The sequence below is a fragment of the Episyrphus balteatus genome, chromosome 3, assembly GCF_945859705.1.
Source record: "Episyrphus balteatus chromosome 3, idEpiBalt1.1, whole genome shotgun sequence".
Lineage (NCBI taxonomy): Eukaryota > Metazoa > Arthropoda > Insecta > Diptera > Syrphidae > Episyrphus > Episyrphus balteatus.
Genome location: NC_079136.1, coordinates 127,860,779 through 127,881,030, shown reverse-complemented (window position 1 = coordinate 127,881,030; position 20,252 = coordinate 127,860,779). Strand labels below are relative to the sequence as shown.

The window sequence follows — 20,252 nt, the reverse complement described above, 5'->3', positions numbered from 1 at the left end:
AAGAAAATCTCTTTTAAGTCTCTAAAATTTCGGTTAATTTTTGTTTTAACTGTAGTAAGATGAAAAATAGTTTAACCAATTTTTTGATGTTAAAATTACTGCCAGATGTGCAGGAGACATGTCATACCAAACTATCTAAATCAAGTCATTCAAAAAACAAAAAAAAATCATGTGTGCAATTAACGCGTGGTAGAAGTGAAACCTTAAAAAATCATTTTTCTTGCTAAAAAAAAAAATAAAATAGAAAAAATCTACCTATTTTTATTCTATCACCTTTAAATCCATGTTTTTTATATGACAACCTATATAAATAAAGCTTGTTGTCTTAGCTCAAAATATATATATCGATCAGGTCTATGAGACATCTACAAAAAGAGCTAGAATTTTTTGAACTCGATCAATTTCCATAAAAAAAAGCGATTAAATGCATTTTTTACCTAACAACCTATAAACATTCTTATACCATCCGAAAGCTTTTTTTCTTAGCTCAAAATATATATATATCGATCAAGTCTACATCAAGACATCTACAAAAAGAGCTAGAATTTTTTAAACTCGATAAAATTTCATCCAAAAAGCAAAAAAAAACATTTATTTTTATGTTCTCATGCTATTAAATCAATTTTTTTGTTTGACAACCTATACAAATTTTTATACCATGTGAAAGCTTATTGTTTCACCTTGTATAATGATGTATAAATCTTATTTCAAAGATGTCTACAAGAGAAGTTAGAATTTTTTAAAGTCAACCATGTCGAATTTCCAGACTGAGATTACGATACTTCCTACACTGGTAGCTGGTCATCGCCAACAGATCTTCACAGGTGTTTTGAGGTATTTTTAAATTTTTTTCAATTTAAGATTGTGTAACTTGTAGAGCACGTAATGTTATGTGTGATCTATCAAATAAAAGGTTATGTTATCAGCATGCGTATTAAAGTTACATCAAATTTGTATGTGCACTAGATCAAAAGATATAACGTGTGTTGGAAAAGAACATATTTTTACCGTTATCTCCGAATTTTGAATATGAAATTAATTGAAATTTTGTACAAATTTCATTCATCTATCTATTAAAACAAAAAAGTTATAACAAGTTAAAGTCGTGTCGCGTTTTCGTTTCATCTTGTTTCAAATCACTACGATACTAAAGAAGTTTTCACTTCAAAAGATTGTCATCTGATTATACTTTCTTCTAGTTTCACTGCAGGTTTTACTCTCTAATTTGACTGCCAGATGCTGCCATATCAAAACAAAATTTCATTCAATCTTGCAACTGCATGGCTACTTTTGGCTACTCCCAAATTATTTTGTGTTCTGAAATTTTTGTTTGCTTATTTTTTGGGTGCCAGTTGCTTAAAATTTATTTTGAATTGATGTTTTGAGTAGAGAAATGGTAAAAAAACATATTTTTATTCTTTTAAAGCTTCTTACATAATCTTTAAGAATTGCTTTATCGAAATAATGCGCCATATTTCAAATAAATAGCACCAATAGTTTTTAATTGGCAGTTAATGTTGAAAGTTCGGCTTTTTTGGAAAACAAGCAAATTTATGTAAAAACTACGAAATTCAGAAAAAATATTTTTCGTGCATAAACTAACGGGGTTTTATATTTGGATTTTAGGGATGCGCCTAAAAATAAATATTATATAGCTTTTTGTTTGAGTTTTTGCATTTATATACAAAAATATATTATTTAAACTTTTTTTTTACTGCATAAATTTCGAAATAACTAAGCAAATAATGAATTTATTGAATTTTTAAAAAATACGTGTTTTATTATAGCTAAAGCCCTTTCGATTTACAGTATTAATTTTAAAATTTACGATGTTGGGTTACAAGGGGTTAATGTAAAAAAATGCCCTCTTTGATGTATTTTCCATGATGAGTTGTCTTATAATTAATTGAGTTGAAATTAGTTATTTGTATCTATTTGCAATAAATTATTAAAAAGAAACAAAACAATATCAGTTGTTTGATTAGTACTGGCAAAGTTTTTGGAAAAAACAGTATCTTTAAAAAAAAAAACAAAAATATCAACGAATTTTTTGCAATTTTTCCGCCTCAAATATTTCTTTGTATTCAAAATTCGTCAATGGATATTTTTTTTTTATTTTCCAATTTAGTACACTTTAAAATGCTTTTAAAAGGTCACTCAAGGTTTAACTTTGACTAAATTAGATGAATATTTTTAACTCAATTTAGTTCGACAACTTAGCCAATTTTGTTGCAAACGAAAATATTTTCCATTCAAAGTCATCTAATTAGAAGCCTTTCAGAGCAGAAGCTATCAAAAACTTTGATATTTAACCTTAAACGACAAAAGATACTTTCTTCTCATCTAAATTTCATTAAAATTTTGGTTTAATTGCACATAACAAACTCTACTACCATTTCTTGTGTATCTAAGGAAAAGCAAAGTCACAATAAAAAAAAAAAAAAAAAAAAAAACAAGAAAAATGTTTACTAATTTGTATATAAAACTTCCAAGGACACACAAATTATAGCTCAAAAGAGACAAAGTATAAAACATCAAATTAATGTTCAACCAAGCTTGAAAAAGTCATCAGGACACACGACACACAGGACAAATAATATTTAGGAATATACATAACTTTATTTGTTGTTTACTATGTAAGAGTTGCCAAAAAGTCTGAAAGTTGATTTTTCGTCTTTTGTGTGCAATGAGATGAGAGATGGTTTGTAATTTTATTTAATTTGTTTTTTGTTCTGTTTTATGTATATTAGGCAGGATGATGTGTCTTTTGACTTTTTGTTTAGCAAAAAAAAAAAAAAACTTATTAAATGAAATGTGTCTTGAAAGTTTTGAAATTATGATATAAGAGAATTTGTAGAAGTTATATGGAAGTTTATGAATTTAGAAAGGTCAGGGATCAAAATGATTAGTTTTGTCTTTCTTTGTGAAAATGAATTTTGGTACAAAGCTTTGACATGAAGATTTGGAGAATTATTTTGTGTCAAGCAATGTTGGGACTTTGTAATTCAAATGTCTTGAGCAGCAGACATTTATATTTATATTTCAAACGATTTTATTTTTAACTGCAAAAAAATCCTTATCAACTACTTTAAAATCAAATTTTATCATGACTTTTGCGTCTAGATAGCACTAAATTCAAATTACATTCAAGACTATAACTAGCGGACGAGCAAGGCGATTTTAACAATACCTCATTTGTCAAAATATTATAAATAGTTTAGAAGATATGGGGGAACAGATGAACATAAAAAGTCTTTTCATGACTTTTGCCTCTATAGAGGGCACCATATTCGAATTTATTTCAAGTCATATAGCCTATAACCAGTGGACAAGGAAGTTGCTTCCAACGATACCTAAATTTTCAAATTATGATAAGTAGTTCAGTAGCTATGAGGGAACGTATGAAAATCCATGCATGTTTATTCATCTGTTCCCTCATAACTCTTAAACTATGAATCACAATTGGTCAAATGAGGTATCGTTAGAATTGTTTAACTCACTCGCTTGTTATAGATTTTATAAAATTACATTTGATTGAGTATGTCGCCATCTATTGACAAAAATCATGAACTAAAAACGAAATTTTAACAAAATAGTTTAAATTAAAAATACGTTCAAGAGAACTCAAAAATCAAGTGAAATGGGTGTGAAATTTTTCCATCATAATCACAACAAGTCTATAAATCATCATGCCAACTATTTTTTCCATAAACATTTTAAGTAAACTTCTTCAAAATAAATTACTCATATCACCATCAGTAAATATAACCTCTACACCATGTTTTCAAACAAAGTATCAATTATTTGGCTTAAAGCCAAAATTCCCTGAGGTTCACCTTCATCCACAACTGAAACACTATTTTAGTTTTATGTGTTTGTGTGGGCTAGGCAAAATGTTGGCCGCATTTTATTTTTGGTCCATAATCCTTGTGGTTATGTTTGATGGCGAGTTGCAGATGTAATTTTGTTCCTTTTTTTTTTATTATTTTTAACCCTGCCCAATGATATCATTGCCAATTCCACAACAATAACAGAAATGACTAGAATTCATGGTCAATGCGAAAAAATGAAACTAATAATGTTTTTTTTTTTTTTAACAAAAAAAAAGGAAAAAAATCTGCAATCAATTTTTTTTTTAGTCAAAATTAGTCAAGAAAGACCGAAATGACACGAGAGTTGTATACCACCTACTTTCTTGGCAATTCTTTTTGCTGCCATCTTTTTATTGTTGATTGTGCAGCTTAAATACAAGAAATTCTGATTAAAAATACAGAAAAATTGCAAAGGAGGTTGAGAAAAAAAAAAAAAAACAGAACAAAGGTTATCAATGAACAATGAATAGGTAGTAGCTGCTACAAGAAAATGTCCTGATCGAAGGATATTCTTTACCATATCGAGTACAACAAAAGAAAAAGTCATTTTTTTCAAACAAAAAAACAAAAAAAAAAAAAAAAAAATATAAGAAAGAAACAAATCAGCATTTTTATAACAAAAAGTTTGTGGGTATATGCGAATGAAAAGGTCGATAAAGTGGGCAATGAAGAACGTCTGAGTGTGCGGATAAAGTATTTTGTTTCCTTTTTTTTTTCTTGTTCGTTTTCTTCTTCTCTAGATTACTTTTCAAAGGACTCGCTGTTTTGAAGGATAACTAAAAGTTGATGGTCTTTTCTACAAAAAAGCAAAAAAACAAAAAAAAAATAAAATAAATAAAACAGTAAATACAGTAAACAGAGTGATATTTTTGCACAACTCCAATAGCAAAAAGAGGTTTGGTTCGTTGTTAGACAGCAAAAACGAAACACAAAATATAAAAAAAGCAACATTACGATAAGCATTAGGAAATGCTGTTTGGAACTATTCAAGAGTTAAATGTGATAAATGTTCCACAACCAAAGAAGTGTAAGTGAATACCTACATGAATTCAATTTAAGCTTGAAATGGTATATGGCAGGAAAAACTTTGAAGAAAATTTTTGATGAAAGGACAAAGAAACCATAAAATTGTTGAAAGTATTTTCTTCGATTTATCATATAAAAAAATATTTCTCCAAATGTTAAAGGTAATGAGCGTATTTGTTACGATCTTCAATATAATGTTAGAAATTAAAAAGAATTCAGTCATTTACAAACTAAGAAATTTTTGTGTGCATACGAATTTTTACTTGCGATATAGGTACTATATATCAAGTTATGCATTCGTACAAAAAAAAAAGTTGAGATAGCATTTTTCCATGACGTTACGATGGTAGAGAATGCCAAAAAAGTGGGTCCCGGAAGTCCGTCTGTCTGTCAGTCTGTCTGTCTGTAAACGAAGCTACAGCTTAAACGGATGAACCGATTGATGTCAAACTTGGTATGTAGCATTATTTGGCGCCTCTCCAGAGGAGTTTTTGGAATTAATTTTGTTTGACCAAAAATAACGGTACTTGTCATATACCGATTTTAGTAAAATTGAAATATCTCAAAAACGGCTCGAACGATTTTGTTTAAAAAATTCAAATGTTAGTTTTAAGACAAGGTCTATCTTTCAATTAAAAATTTTTTTTTTGAAAATCATTATTAACGGTACCTGCCATAGACCCTTTTTTCAAATCCGATTATCTCTGAAAGAGCTTATTCGATTTCAACGAAACTTTTTGTGAAGAAGCATTTATATAATTTAAATATAAACCAAAAACAAAATTTCAAAAAAAATAATTTTTGGATTTTTAAAAAAATGTTGAAAATTATTTTTTCAAAAATCAAATTTTCGAAACGGGACATTGAATTTTTTTGAAATTTTTTTTTTAGATGTTGATTAGTGATTTTTACAAAATGGCATACCAATATTATTTTAAAACTTTTTTTCCAAAAAATTATTTATAAAAAATTAGATTTTTAAAAAACGGCTCTAACGATTTTGAAAATTTTTTTTCTAAAAATGCATGTTAATATATCAATCAAAATTGCATACTTGTTTTGGAGGGCAATTTGATTTCAGATTTTATTTTATTTTCTTAAAAAACTAATTTTATTTTTTTTTTTTACCTATATAGTAGGTACCTACATTTTCCAAATTTCTATATAAAAAGTCTTAAAAATTTAAGCAACTTTAACTCTAAGAGCAAGTTCGTGCGACCGAGTCGTGCATTTTATTTTTTACTAAATTTAGCTCATGAAACCTGTAAAAGGCAGAATAAAGTGTTGTAAGCAAAACTGCCAGATTTAAGCCTGAATTACTCCTTTTACTTGTTTTTACAATTTTCAAAAAGTGCAAAAGTAAATTTTTTTAAACTTCTTTTTAATTTTTTTTTTTTAATAAACCTATAATAATAATTTACCATGAAAATTTTTGCAAAAAGTAGCTTTATTGTAAAAGAATTTTTATTTTATAAGTTAAAAACTGAAAAAAAAAGTCCGAAAATGTTCGTTCTTTTCGCGCACTACGGAGCAAGCTAATTTGCGAAGCTGCAAAATTGGATTAATAATATACTTCTTTATATGCTAAAAACATATCAAAAACTCAATTCGGTAAAATGTTGGGTGAAATAAAGCGTTTAGTCTTTAGATGGCTCCCCTAAAGAAAAAATATGGCTTTTTTTCAAATTTGCGAAAATCCCTAAGAAACGTATGGCTTGGTTCAAATGTGGATTCCAACACTTTATTTTTTGCAAAATAGCAAAAAAAAAAAAAAATAACAAATAAAGCAAAACCAAAAAAGTTAATTTTTTGAATAAAAATGACTACTTTCGTTTTTTTTGAAAGATTCGAAAATTTATACCAACTTTTAAAACCGTTCAAAATTCAGTACTGTTAAGAAATATTAAATTAGTTTTCATTTTAATGAATATTGAAAATAAGGGTTGAACAATTAAAAAAAAAAAAAATAAATTGGTAATGCTATACAAAAACGCATTTTTCTTACACAAAATTGTCAAAGTAAAAAAAAGTAAGAAAAAAAAAACTGAAAAATTTTATTAAAGACAAAACTTGAATAAGTTTAAAAAGTTATTATAATTTTATAAACCAAAGCTTTGCAAAGAAAAATAAATTATATTTAGAACGACTTCACAAAATTAAGAACAATTTTTAAAGATTTTCTCAATTTATGGACCTGAGAATATTCTAGAGGTGGTGGGTAGCAATCGATTTTTCGGAGTATAAAATAAAAAAAGGAATTTCGATTTTTTTGACCCATGTAAATTTTTTTGTATGTAAATTGAAGATATACTTTGACCTAAAAGAGCTATGACGTGGAATGCGTGTTCACGCATTATTTTATGTTGCTAGTAAATTTGTTATTTTATCAAAATGCTGTTTTTGTAACTTTATTAAAAATTAGTTATGCTCACATTAATTTCAAAAGTAAAAAATTTATATTAAAAAAGTTAAGAATTTAAAGGAAATTAAAACTAAATTGTTTCTAAATAGTTTCTTATCAAATATATTTATATAAATTGAGATATTGAAAAAAGTAATCGTTATTTCCCTTTTTTTTTAGTTTTTCATGTAACAACATAATATTATTTCTTTTGTTGCGGGTGTGACTTAAACACCGAGATTTTAAGATCTATTCTTTAACAATATTTTTATTTTTTAGTTCGTCGTTTTAGGTAACGGTGGCGGTGACATTAGGAAATTGCATATGTTGTACCTTATTTAGCAAAATTTTAACACAGCAAGAAAGATGAATCTCATAAATTGCAGTCAAAGAGTGGATAAAAGAATAATAAAAGCTTTGAAACGCTGATATAGTAACACCCGTTACAGTAGAAACATTATGTTTTGAACTGTTTTCGTCAAATTGCATGGTTAACTAAAAAATCACTCGAGAGAGGATAAACCATTAAACAAATTTCCACGAAACCAAGAAGCTGATAAATCCCTAAATTATTAATCTATAGATCAAGGTTCAAGAACCTAATTTTGTCAACAAATTTGCTTTACATTTTACACACGATTTCTTATTTCAAATGAACTTGTCTTAATCATTAATGTCACGAACAAAATCTAAAAAACTTTTATCAATTGAAACGAAATCAGTAAAAAAAACTATTTATTAAATAATTCGTTACATTGAAACTTTTAATATTTTATTTTGTAAAGTAAAATACCGTTGTGATATTCGAAGTTTCTTTGGCTTTTTAGTATATCGTTGTTTTTTTTTTTTTTTGAAGTTGAAAACTTATAGTCGATTTATTCCTTAGGATCTGGCTTGCAATATTGTTTAAATTGTGGAATGGTGCACTTTTTATAACAGCAACTTGTAATATAGCTATCACTGAAAGGATCAGTATTTAAATATCTAACCCCATTACTCTCAGAGACCACTCCAAATTGGGCTTTATAAAATAAAAAAAAAAGAAAATATTTTTTTTTTAATTAAAAAAAAAAAAATTATAATTAAATATTAATTACTTCCAGCAGGTATTGAATTGACACCGTGTTTACAAATAGTCTCAATGTGATAACTGATGTAGTTGTGACAAGTTATCTCGGAGGTAAAGGCTGATGGAGCTGCAAATGACAACTGCAGCATTGCCAGACCAAACACAATCGCAAGCACAATTCCTCTTAATTCGAAATATTTTTTCATTGTATTTGATGGGGATGATAAATACGTATGTAGTTTTTTTTTTTATTCGTCGTTTTGAAATGGAAAACCAGAGCTTGACCTATTTTTTCCGATGCGTGCTCTCGCTTTTGCTAGCGACTTTCGACTAATGTCACATTCTACATTGTGGGGCTATTTTAGTTTTTGTTTTTCGTTATCGTTAATAGTTGGCTTAATTTTTTTTTATTATTATTTTTTTTTTTTTTTGAAGATGAAGACTTGAAAAATTTAAACGACTGGGATTGGGTCGGGAATGTTTTCAAATACCTACAACAAATCATTCCCCACCCCCGTGTCACATATCTTAGTTTAAGATGATTTTTATAAAGAACGAGAGAATTTGTACCCACTTGTAGAATTTATTAGGAACATTTATGAGGGGGGGGTCAGTTGAGTCTGTGTTTTTTTGCTTGTTATTATTGTTTTTTTTTAATTATGTTTGGGATGAATTTTTATTGTTTTGTTATTTAGAAAAGACAGAAATACTTAAACTGACAAAAGCAAACACACTGCACGTAGAAACTATGCCTGCCGGAAATGAACTTTTGTATATGAGTAAGTAGTTTAGAAAAAAAAAAAGCTTATTTATTTGGTGTACTCGACTTGTTTACGCCCAATTGTCGAACGATGTCGACGTCCTCTATGTCGTATTGTGTTTAATTTTGATTGAATTTCAAGGTAAAAAGTTCAGTTATTTTAGTTTTTTCTGGATTTTTTTTAGTTTAAAAACAAAAAAAAAATGAGGAAATATTTTTGTTGATAAGAAAATATGAATGAAATTATATCACGCAAGTCACGAGATAGAGATTTGTACATTATGATGGGAGATGATTTTTTTTTTTTAGAAATATTCAAATAATGTTGTTCACGTGCTGGGTACATAAGGCCTTGAATTGGGTACATTTCATTGAAAAAAAGTGCAACTAAAAAGGAATAGATTCATCCAATTAATTGAAACTATTTTAAAAACAATTAAAGAATAGGATCGTTTTTATAGAATATTTTTTTTTTAATACGATATATCTACTAGTTATAGCCATTAAAAAAAATGAACTCGAGACAAATTCCAATTCTAGTACAAATTGCATGAAAATTTACAAAAAACAAGTTAAATTTTGAAAAATGTCATATTTTGAATACTTTTTTTTTAATTTTTCTTTAGTTTATCTATCTTAAATTTTAAACGATATTTCTAAATAAAATATGCAAATAAACTCAAGAGAGTAGAACTAAGTTATTTACAACTTCAAAAATGTTGGTGTTTTTGTCATCTCAAAAGAAAATTTTTTTGATGAATAAATTTGTTAATTTGCAGATTTGTTTCAGGTAGGTATATAAAGTTTAAGTTACTAAGCCCTGAGGCTTTTTATCAAATGGAAAAGTAAATTTTTTTGGACTGATATTTAAGAAAAAAAAAATCGTAGAAGAGTCTAACACGAAGAAACTGAAAGCTCAATAAAAAGCCTTTTTTAAAAATAATAATAATTAAAATTTCCCACTTTCTTATGAAGGAATATAAAACAAAAAAAACAAAAAAAAAAAAAATTGAAAATTCTGGTTTTGGGATATTTCCATTTTATTCAAAATCGTTAGAGCCGGTTTTTTAAAAAAATAATTTTTGAAAAAAAAAAATATTAAAAATAAACTTGGTTTGCCATTTTGTAGGAACTTTTAATCAACACGTTAAATCAAAATTTCAAAAAAATTTAATGTCACGTTTTCGAAAATTTGATTTTCCAAAAAAAAAAAAAAATTTTTAATTTTTTTTTTTAATCCAAAAAAATTTTTTTTTGAAAATTTTGTTATTAATTTAAATTAATGATTTATATTAAGGCAATATTAATGTTTTTGCATGAAAAAATTCGTCAGAATTGAACAAGACATTTGGAAGATAGTTTGAAATTTAAAAAAACGGTTCTATGGGAGGTAACGTAAATAAAGATTTTTGAAAAAAAAAAAACTTTTTTCATTTTAAAGTATAGACTTTATTTAAAAACTTATGTGAATTACCGATAATGCGAATTTCTCTAAAATTGAATCGCCAAAAATTTTCATTGTCATCTTTATAATGTGAACTTCGAAAATTTTAAGACTATGTAAAGTGAATTTCTTTTCGATTTTAATGACTTGTTTTAATGTTTTGAATGGACTTGTATTGAATTACATATTTATTTTTTATATTATTTTTCTTTCAATAAAGTCTCCAAAAAATATTTTTACGATTTTTTTTTTACGAAATAACTCGCTTTTTGGTATAAAAACCCTGTACGTTCAAACTATGGACGTAGGTAATAGTAAAATAAAGAAGAATTAAAATCATTTCAAATTTTGTATCATTTTTATTTATTTTGCGTTAAAAAATGACAGATAAAAACGATTTGTAAAATGTGAACATTTCAGTTGGAGTCATTTTTGTTAAGGAAGGAAAATTGGAGAGGGTCCCAAATTTTTAATGTTCACTAAAATCTATATGATTCTTTAAGATTCCAATTTGGTCAAAATAATTACAATACCTTAATACATAACCACATCAATTTTTTTTTTCAAAATAATTTCACGAAAAGAAAACCAAAACAACAGAAAATCACTACACAGAGAAAAATAGACCACATAAAATAGAACAAAAACAATAAGATTTCTCTATGGTTTTCATCCAAGAAGGAAACCTTATTAACCCTTTCGGACCCAGCGTTACTCTCATGTAACATTTTTTTAAAAATCCGTAAAAAATATTAAATTAAACAATTTTTTAGGTTTCGATGGCTTAATTGAAAGATAATAATGCCTAGTTACTGGATTATTACAAAAAGTTAGTCAAATATCATACCTTTAATTTTTTTTTATCAAAAAAGTGACTGAAATTCAAATTTTTTTTTTTTTTTTTGCAAAAAATTTTTTTTTTATATATGGTCATAATTTTGAAAAAAAGATATAAAAAAAGTTAATCCAGAAAGTGTTTTGCTTTTTGGCTTAGAAGAAGTAGCATATATCACTGTTCTATAAAAAGTCATTTTCTCAGTTGTCCGATTTTTTTTGGTGATCATTGGCAGTGCATGTTACTTACATGGTACATGAGAATAACACATTAGTTTTGCTATTTATTATTTTGGAAAATTACTTTTTGCTATTCATATTTCTTAGTTGTGATGTTTTTGATCCGATAATACCGAAAAAACATTTTTGAATATTGATTTTCATAGCTTGGGTTCGAAAGGGTTAAAACAATCGGGTTTTCCTTATTGTTTTAAAATCTGCAAAAAAATATAAAAAACGATGACCAGGCTGGGAATCGAACTGGAGACTTCAAATCATTAGTCGCCCACCTTACCACCTGGACCAACCTGCCATGAAAATATTGATCGCGATTTTTGTTCTAGTGCTAAGTTGCAAAAAAAAAACAACTTTTCAGTCAAATTTTAATAAGATTTTCTCTATAAAAATAATAAGAAATCTCCTTAAAAAAACCTTATTAATCGTTGATTTTAATAAGATTTCCTTATGAAATGTATGGAAGGTAAAACAATATGGCAATCTGTTAGTTTTTAGCGGGTCATATTTTTCTCTGTGTACGTTTATCTGCTGTAAAAACAATATAGCAGAAGGACGAAAAAAATATTTCAGATTGAACAAAAAAAAAAAATTATTATTTTCCTTACTCTGCTTTCAGAAAAAGATTTTATAGTAGTTCAAATTGCCCATTAAGCTAAATTCTAGGTGGGAATTTTTTTAAAAATTTTTTGATTTTCTTCGATTTCTTCCTTTAAAAAAAAGAGTTGTATATTTTTAATATAGGTACATAATTCTTTTTTAGAAGAAAGAAAAGCTAAAATAATCAATTAAGCCTTCGATTAAGGGGTCTTTCAAACGTTTTCAGTTAATGTTTAATTTTTTACAACAAGATAAAGTCATCTGTCTTAACTTTTCTCAAGAGCAGAACATTTTAGACAAAAAATACCTTAAAAAAACTATATGTATTTCAGCAAACTTAACATAGTGATTGACTTAATTATAAATTTTGCTTAACTCTGACCTGTGAACAACTACTATATTACGGAATTTTAACATTACCTACTTACTGTCTCATTAATCAATTAGACATGCAACCCAATATTACCTATAAACTGAAATCTTAAACAAAATAATATTTCAGTTTATCATCATGTTATTAATAAGCGCCTAAAAATAAACTTCAATTTTTATTGCGGGCCGACTTCAATTATTGTGTCAGAAAAGACAATAGAAAACCTCTCGATTTCAATAATAATCTCTTACTACTTTCATGCGCCAAAGATTAAATATGTTCCATGTAATCTTTATAGAATGACGTCAAAATAATTTTTTTCATTTTCACTGATTTTAGGTATAAAAACATATTTTTCATGGCAATATATCAATATCAATAAACCAAAAAAAAAGTATGAAGTTTACAGCGAGTTAAGAAATTCAAAAAAAAAAAAAAAGTATATAAAAATGTTGCACATACGCCACCGAGTACCTTAACAAAAGTTTATTTTCAATTTTTAAATTCCCACAATCATCTTACCAACTGCCACAAAGCAATCATAAGATTTTAGCTCTGCGTCTTTCAACTGGCTCGTTGGTCTAGGGGTATGATTTCCGCTTAGGGTGCGGGAGGTCCCGGGTTCAAATCCCGGACGAGCCCAAGAGAATATAATTTTTTTTTTTTATTTTTTCATTGAAATCAATATAATAGAAAAATAATTTTTTTGTAACTTACATTAGTTGACAGCTGACTGGATAAACTCATAACTTGATCTCGTGCATCAGTTAATTCACGTTTCAATCGACGTATTTCGTTGGCTTGACGTTCTTCAGCTGAACCATACAAGGAACTGCCACCGGATAATAAAGATGCTGCACTACCATGAACTTTAATAAAAAAATTAATAAATTAAAATACAAAAAAAAAAAATAATTCTGATCAAATTACCATCATCATTCTTTTTAGGATAGGTAAGTCGATGGCAACCGGGTAAATTGGCTGGGCCGCCATGTGTTGGCGACAAAGGTCCACCAAATGTACGATTAATTGGTGTTGGCGATGTTGGTTGACTCCATGCTGCTGGTCCAACTCCAACAACTTGATTCACATTACCCCCAACTCCGGGTACACCAACAACACCTCCAGTTACATGGCCATTATTTGCTCCAGGTGGAACAGTGCCCACCGGAAGGCAGTAATATGGTTCGATTTCAACATCCGGTCCACGGCTCAACATCGAGGGGTACATTTTTTCTGATTTTGTTGATCTGCTGGCGGAAAAGAATTTATATATATATTTTTTTTTTATTTTGTTTTTTTATTTGTTGTATGTTTATTTGAATGATATAATAATTAAAAAAAGAAAAAAAAAGCGAATTAAAAAAAAAATCATTTTAAAAAAGTCAAAGAGCATCAAACAATAATAAAGCACTATAAATGCATTTTTTTTTTTTATATTAAATGAGTGTTTTCTTTTCTTCTTTGTGTAGGTTCTATTTAAAAATATATTTACGCACCTACACCAACAAAACTATTTTGCAATTAAATTAGAGTTGTGTTGAATTCTTTGTATAGAGATTTTTCTTTATGGTTTAAAATATCAAAGGAGATGTTTTTTTTTATAAGAGGAATAAAGTCTAGTGAAAAGATTGGGAATGAAATCTTTGAGTTATAATTGTATGTGTGCTAGAATGATTTAAAGTTTTCATGTTGATGCAAAATTTAGATCTTTTAAAGTTAAAAAATAAATCTGATTAAATATTTCTTTTAACATAATTCAAGTGATATCTTTCATCACATTTTTTAGCAAGATCATTCTTAACGATACTTTTCATAGAATCGTTTTTTTTTTTAATTTAATTTAATTTGAACAAAATGTTGTACAAAATTCTATGCATAGTTTTAGTATCAGCCAAGAAATTTAGGTACAAATAAATTTTTGTATTTTTTAAAATAATTTTGAAATATTCCTCGAGTTTAGAAAAATTTTAGTATAAATTGCAAAAATTTATGGCGATTTGTATGGTTTTTTGGAACTTAATTAAAATTTTGAGAGTGCGTTTGGGCAAAACTGACTTCAAATTCACCTCGTCGAAATACACAAAAATTGATAGGTATACGGTCAAAACTACTTAGTTTTAAAGACAAGTAAGTAAATTTTAGGGTTTTGAGTTTTGATGGATAAGCGTCTTGACTATTTTTTTACGAAGGTACATAAAGTCAATAGTCTAAGCTCTAAGTAAACGAATTAACGTAAATTAATGCAGTTTGAACCCAATTTTATTCTTATTAAGTAAGACTTTATCTTTGGGGAGAATCACAAAAATAAATCACATTTCGATAGAAATTTTTGTACTTTCTTTAAAATGGTTTAAAACATAAATTTTACAATAAATTTGATCTCATTTTTAATATTTCCAATTACTCATCTCTTAAAATCCAATTTTCAATTTCATGTTAATCTATTCATGCATAAACAAAATTCATTCAGGTATAGTGTTTGACCTTTCGATAAAACAGCTTTTATGTAAGAATATAATATATTTTGTAAAATTGTATTGTATAGAGAAATTTCCAGATACTCTTTTGTCGGCTGCTGTTGGGGCATTCATCTTATTTTCAAGCAATCACTTTTATACTTTGTCATGGAATGACAAAATTCAAAAATCTTGCAATTTCACACAGTAAATCCTGTCAAAATGTACACAACCACACACAAAAGAAAAATATATAAATCCTACAACACAACACTGTTGTCGTCGTTGTTGTTCATTCTCCAGAGTTTACTTATTATCTATTGGACAACATCATGGACATATAGTTTGTTGTCACCTCCAAGGAAACACACCGCACCAACAAAATGTTTCACTCTCTGATGTCACATTTGCATAGTTTACGCCTCTTCTTCTTCTGATGATGATGATGATAGTGTGAATCATCCTTTTCCTTCTCGGGGCTTTTGCGACAAAAGTGACAAACCAAAACGACCATGTATACAAAAAAAAAAATCATCCTTTTCAACATCCTTTCCCTCTCCTCTTTCCAAACTCTGACGTTGTATCTATCGATTTATTGCACAACCCTCCCTTTCAACAAATAGACAAGAACCTCATTTAGCTGGGAAATAGGATGCTGTTATTCGTATATTTCTCTATATAAAAAGGACGAAGGACGAGATAGAGTAGTAAATATTATCATCAGAACACCATATAAACCTATACCAGCAGCATCCAGGATAAAAGCCAGTAGTAGACTTCCTACTTCCATTTTGTTATAGGAATTAATGGAATTCCCTTTAGTAATGTGCCAACAAATTCCACCAATATACTTGCTATACAGAGGTATTTGTTGTAGATAAAAAGTCATTCCATGTCCTTCGTCCTTAAAACGTCAACATTCACGCACATCACTGGCAAAATCCTTAGAGCATAGCAAAAGCCCCCCCTCGAAGTTCACAAACAATACCAAATGATTAATGGGTCTAACATTTTGACAGAAAAGGCCGACAACAACAACACGGAAAGAAGACAGAGAGACAAGGATATACTTTATAAAGTCCTTGAAAAAAAAACCCACGATTTTTATAAAATACATTAATTTGAAATTTAAAGAAAATATTCGATTTTTCCCTCAGAATCATATCAGACCGCTGCTGATGGTTGTGGAGTTTTCCATATATCCATATTGTTTGTCATTTATATATGATTTGGTCGTCGTCGCTTTATATATATTAAAACAGGACACGTGAACGAGAAACCGGAAATTGCTTATGGCATATTTGCATTGGTATCGGGATCGACTATCCTATCGGCCATCCTCTCTCTCAAAATCAAACAAAACATTCCAATCCCCAAAAAAATCGATTAATATTAAGTGGGGACATATGGGGACATTGTGGCTGTCAGTTTGCCAGACAATTAGATTTGAAAGGATCCTTTATGAATATTCATTTACATCTAGGATATATATTAGGGTGGGTCAAAAAAAAAATCGAAATTCGTTTTTTTGATTTGGTACCTACTTCGAAAACTCGATTGCTAGACACCTCTAAAATATACTCACCAAATATGAGCTCTTAATCTTAATAGGAAGGTCCTCCGCTTTTCAATTTTCCATTTTTACATCAAGCTTCTACTAAAAAAAAAATATTTTTTTTATTAATTGAATTTTTAGCCAATTTTTTTACATATTCTTGTAGAAAATTGAACGCTCTACAAAAAAGGTCAAACATACTTTTTTGAATTATCTAACCGTTTAGTAGATATTTGAGGTCCAAAAATCGAGAAAATCTTTAAAAATTCGTTTTTTGTTCTTAATTTTGTAACAAATTGAAAAATTATAATAATCAAACGCGCATGACATATTCTTGTAGGAAACAGATTGCTCCACAAAAAAGGTCTTATTAACTTTTTTTTATTAATCTAACCATTTGAAAGATATTCGAGGTCAAAGTTAAACAAAAATCGAAAAACTTTTTTTACTTTTCAAAATTTTCTACTTCACTGAAAAGTCATTATTATTAAATTAGTAAGATGGATTATTGTAGGGGCTTAAATGTTCTACAAAAAAGTCCTTGACCTCAAATTGGTTGCTTTAACCGTTTAGAAGATATTCGCATCCAAGTCGCAATGCATAGGGACCATAAGAAAACTATTGAAATCAATTTATTATTATTATTATTATTATTATTATTATAATTTTTCAATTTGTTACAAAATTAAGAACAAAAAACGAATTTTTAAAGATTTTCTCGATTTTTGGACCTCAAATATCTACTAAACGGTTAGATAATTCAAAAAAGTATATTTAACCTTTTTTGTAGAGCGTTCAATTTTCTACAAGAATATGTAAAAAAATTGGCTAAAAATTCAATTAATAAAAAAAATATTTTTTTTTTTAGTAGAAGCTTGATGTAAAAATGGAAAATTGAAAAGCGGAGGACCTTCCCATTAAGTTAAAGAGCTCATATTTGGTGAGTATTCTAGAGATGTCTAGCAATCGAGTTTTCGAGGTAACAAATAAAAAAAAAAAACGAATTTCGATTTTTTTTGACCCACCCTAATATATGATTATCAAATTTTATTCTTTTTCATATTAATATTACGATTGAAGGAATCTTACAAGGACAAAATGCAATTAGCGTTTTATTGTTATTTGAAACGTGTCCTGATTAGCATGTCGACGACGAGAGTGTGTTCTATTTGAAATTATATACAAAAATATCTACTATATACTTAAAGTTAAGGAATGTCATGTGGTGTTGTGTGGTATTACTATTCTACCAAATGTGTTATATTTATATTCTTGACTTTTGTATACACATTATTATAATGTTATTTGAGATTCCTTGTGGTTGAATTCTAATGAAAATGTGTGTATAAGTCGAGTATTCGATTTTGATTTTGAGTTTGATTCGTAGAGATATCATGTATTTTGAATGGTAATTGCGGTGATTAGAGAAGAATGTTCATGTGTGTTCAATAAGCTAATGCAATATAGCATTCCCATTATTATTGTTAGATTAGGGATTTCGATTGAATGGTTTTGTGCCTGTTTTGTGCATGCAGTAAATTGATAAGGATTCTGAATAGGCGTTTTCGTATATAATATTCATAATGAATTCCTTCTTAACCTTTCTATTGAATTTTTAAAGCTTATAAATGTTATTTTTAATTAATAAAGTATCATTGTTAGTTAAAATCAGAAAACCAAATGTTTATGTGATTTAAAGTTGCCGAGATATTGGAAAGCTAGTATAAGTGGCTTTTTTGGCTTGTCGGTTCAACCGAAACCATTTAGTGATGGCGTTGACAGTTTATTAATTTTTTAAATGACAAAAATGGTAAAGCATTGAAAATTGGTATGAATCTTAGCAGTCTATAAAAATATTTTAGGTGAAAGGGTGTTTTTTTTTTTTGGGAAACAAGTAAAATTCGCCATAAGCTCCAAAACATCAATGTTATAAATGATACCCTTACAAATTTTAAAAATATTCTTTTTGCCATGAGTATTGCGAATAAAGTAAATCCATACATTTCTTTTTTCATGTGAAAGGTTGTTTATTTGAGGTCTAGAGAAAACGTGGATTTATTGCAAAAACTACATACAAAAGTAGTAAGAATAATGGTACCCTGTTCAAATTCCGTTTTGAGATTGGAAGCAAGATTACAAAGTTTCTATTAGAATATCAAGGTTAAAAGGGTGTCTTTTTTTTATAGAAAAAAAAAAAAAGAAAATGCTAATAACGTTACATTTGAGATTGACTAGTTAAAGAATCCAATGATTCATTTAGAACTTCTAAGAACTTAACTATAAACGTTAAATTTTTCATCGAAAGGGTGTTTTTTTGGAGGTTGAATGGAACGAAAAATATTTATAATAACCAAAGAAATAAGTTTTAAAAACAAGGGAAGACAATTAAAATTAAGGAATAATGTAACATAAGATTTGAAATCAAGGCCATACAATTATTTAGAATGAAAGGGTGTTTTTTTAAAGATAGGGAAATATACCTAAAGATCATGAACGAAAGTTCTATTCGGTATTTTTGTTTCTTTCAGTACAACAAAAAAAAAACTCTTTCACCAAAAGGATCATTTAAATATTGTCCCCATTACAAATAAAATGCACGACTGGGTCGCACGAACTTGCTCTTAGAGTTAAAGTTGCTTAAATTTTTAAGACTTTTTATATAGAAATTTGGAAAAAAATAAATATCGTTTAAAAAAAAAATAAAATTGGTATGCCATTTTGTAGAAATCACTAATCAACATTTTAAAACAAAATTTCAAAAAAATTCAATGTCCCGTTTTCGAAAATCTGATTTTTCAAAAAAAATTTTCAAATTTTTTAAAATTTTTTTAAAATCAAAAAGTTATTTTTTTAGAAATTTTATTTTTCGTTTATATTTAAATTATATAAATGCTTCTTCACAAAAAGTTTCGTTGAAATCGAATAAGCAGTTTCGGAGATAATCGGATTTGAAAAAAAAAAAAGGTTCTAGGGCAGGTACCGTTAATAATGATTTTCAAAAAAAAACTTTTTCATTAAAAGATAGACCTTAGCTTAAAACTAACATTTGAATTTTTTAAACAAAATCGTTGGAGCCGTTTTCGAAATATTTCAATTTTACTAAAATCGGTATATGACAAGTACCGTTATTTTTGGTCCAAAAAAATTTATAACAAAAACCCCTCTGGAGATGGAAGTTCGCCAAATAACGCTACATAATAAGTTTGACATCAATCGGTCCATCCGTTTAGGATGTAGCTCCTTATACAGACAGACTGACAGACCCAATTTTTTGGCATTGTCTACCATCGTAATGTCATGGAAAAATGTTATCTCAACTTTTTTTGTTTGTACGAATGCATAACTTGATATATAGTACCTATATCGCAAGTAAAAAGAATAGAATAGACAAAAAAGGTTTTAAGACAAGGCAGTGGGCAGTCATGTAACCTCTATAATCATCTTGCCTGTAGCCATATTGCACAACTCACAGCAAGAACCTGTGTTCTTAACATTCATTAAAAAAAAAACAAGATAGCAGAATTCATTTCAGATTCACTTTTAAAGGCTACCTCTGGTCTTACTCAAGGTAGACACTTAGGTCCTCTTTTTTCATTCTGACTTTAAACGATATCAAAATGGTCGT

The 20,252-nt window shown here is 27.9% G+C and overlaps 1 protein-coding gene, 1 long non-coding RNA gene and 1 other non-coding gene across 9 annotated transcripts in view; 1 reads left to right on the top strand and 2 right to left on the bottom strand.

Annotated features, from left to right (window-relative positions):
- The window catches only part of LOC129913020 (protein sickie), a 375,806-nt gene that overhangs the window by 70,076 nt on the left and 285,478 nt on the right, over positions 1 to 20,252 (bottom strand). For 5 of the 7 annotated variants that reach the window (XM_055991353.1, XM_055991351.1, XM_055991347.1 and 2 more), the window contains 2 exons: positions 13,544 to 13,863; positions 13,331 to 13,482 (listed from right to left, as the gene is read on the bottom strand). In XM_055991353.1, coding sequence (XP_055847328.1) covers positions 13,331 to 13,482; positions 13,544 to 13,863 — 472 coding nt within the window. Of the gene's footprint in view, positions 1 to 13,330; positions 13,483 to 13,543; positions 13,867 to 20,252 lie in introns of all 7 variants that reach the window. The other 2 variants (XM_055991346.1, XM_055991348.1) reach the window with 1 other exon arrangement.
- On the bottom strand, positions 8,095 to 9,934 carry LOC129913029 (uncharacterized). Its single transcript, XR_008771964.1, has 2 exons — positions 8,397 to 9,934; positions 8,095 to 8,320 (listed from the first exon to the last, which is right to left on the bottom strand). It is a non-coding gene; the product is annotated as an uncharacterized LOC129913029 (long non-coding RNA).
- On the top strand, positions 13,184 to 13,255 carry Trnap-agg (transfer RNA proline (anticodon AGG)). The gene has a single exon. It is a non-coding gene; the product is annotated as a tRNA-Pro (tRNA).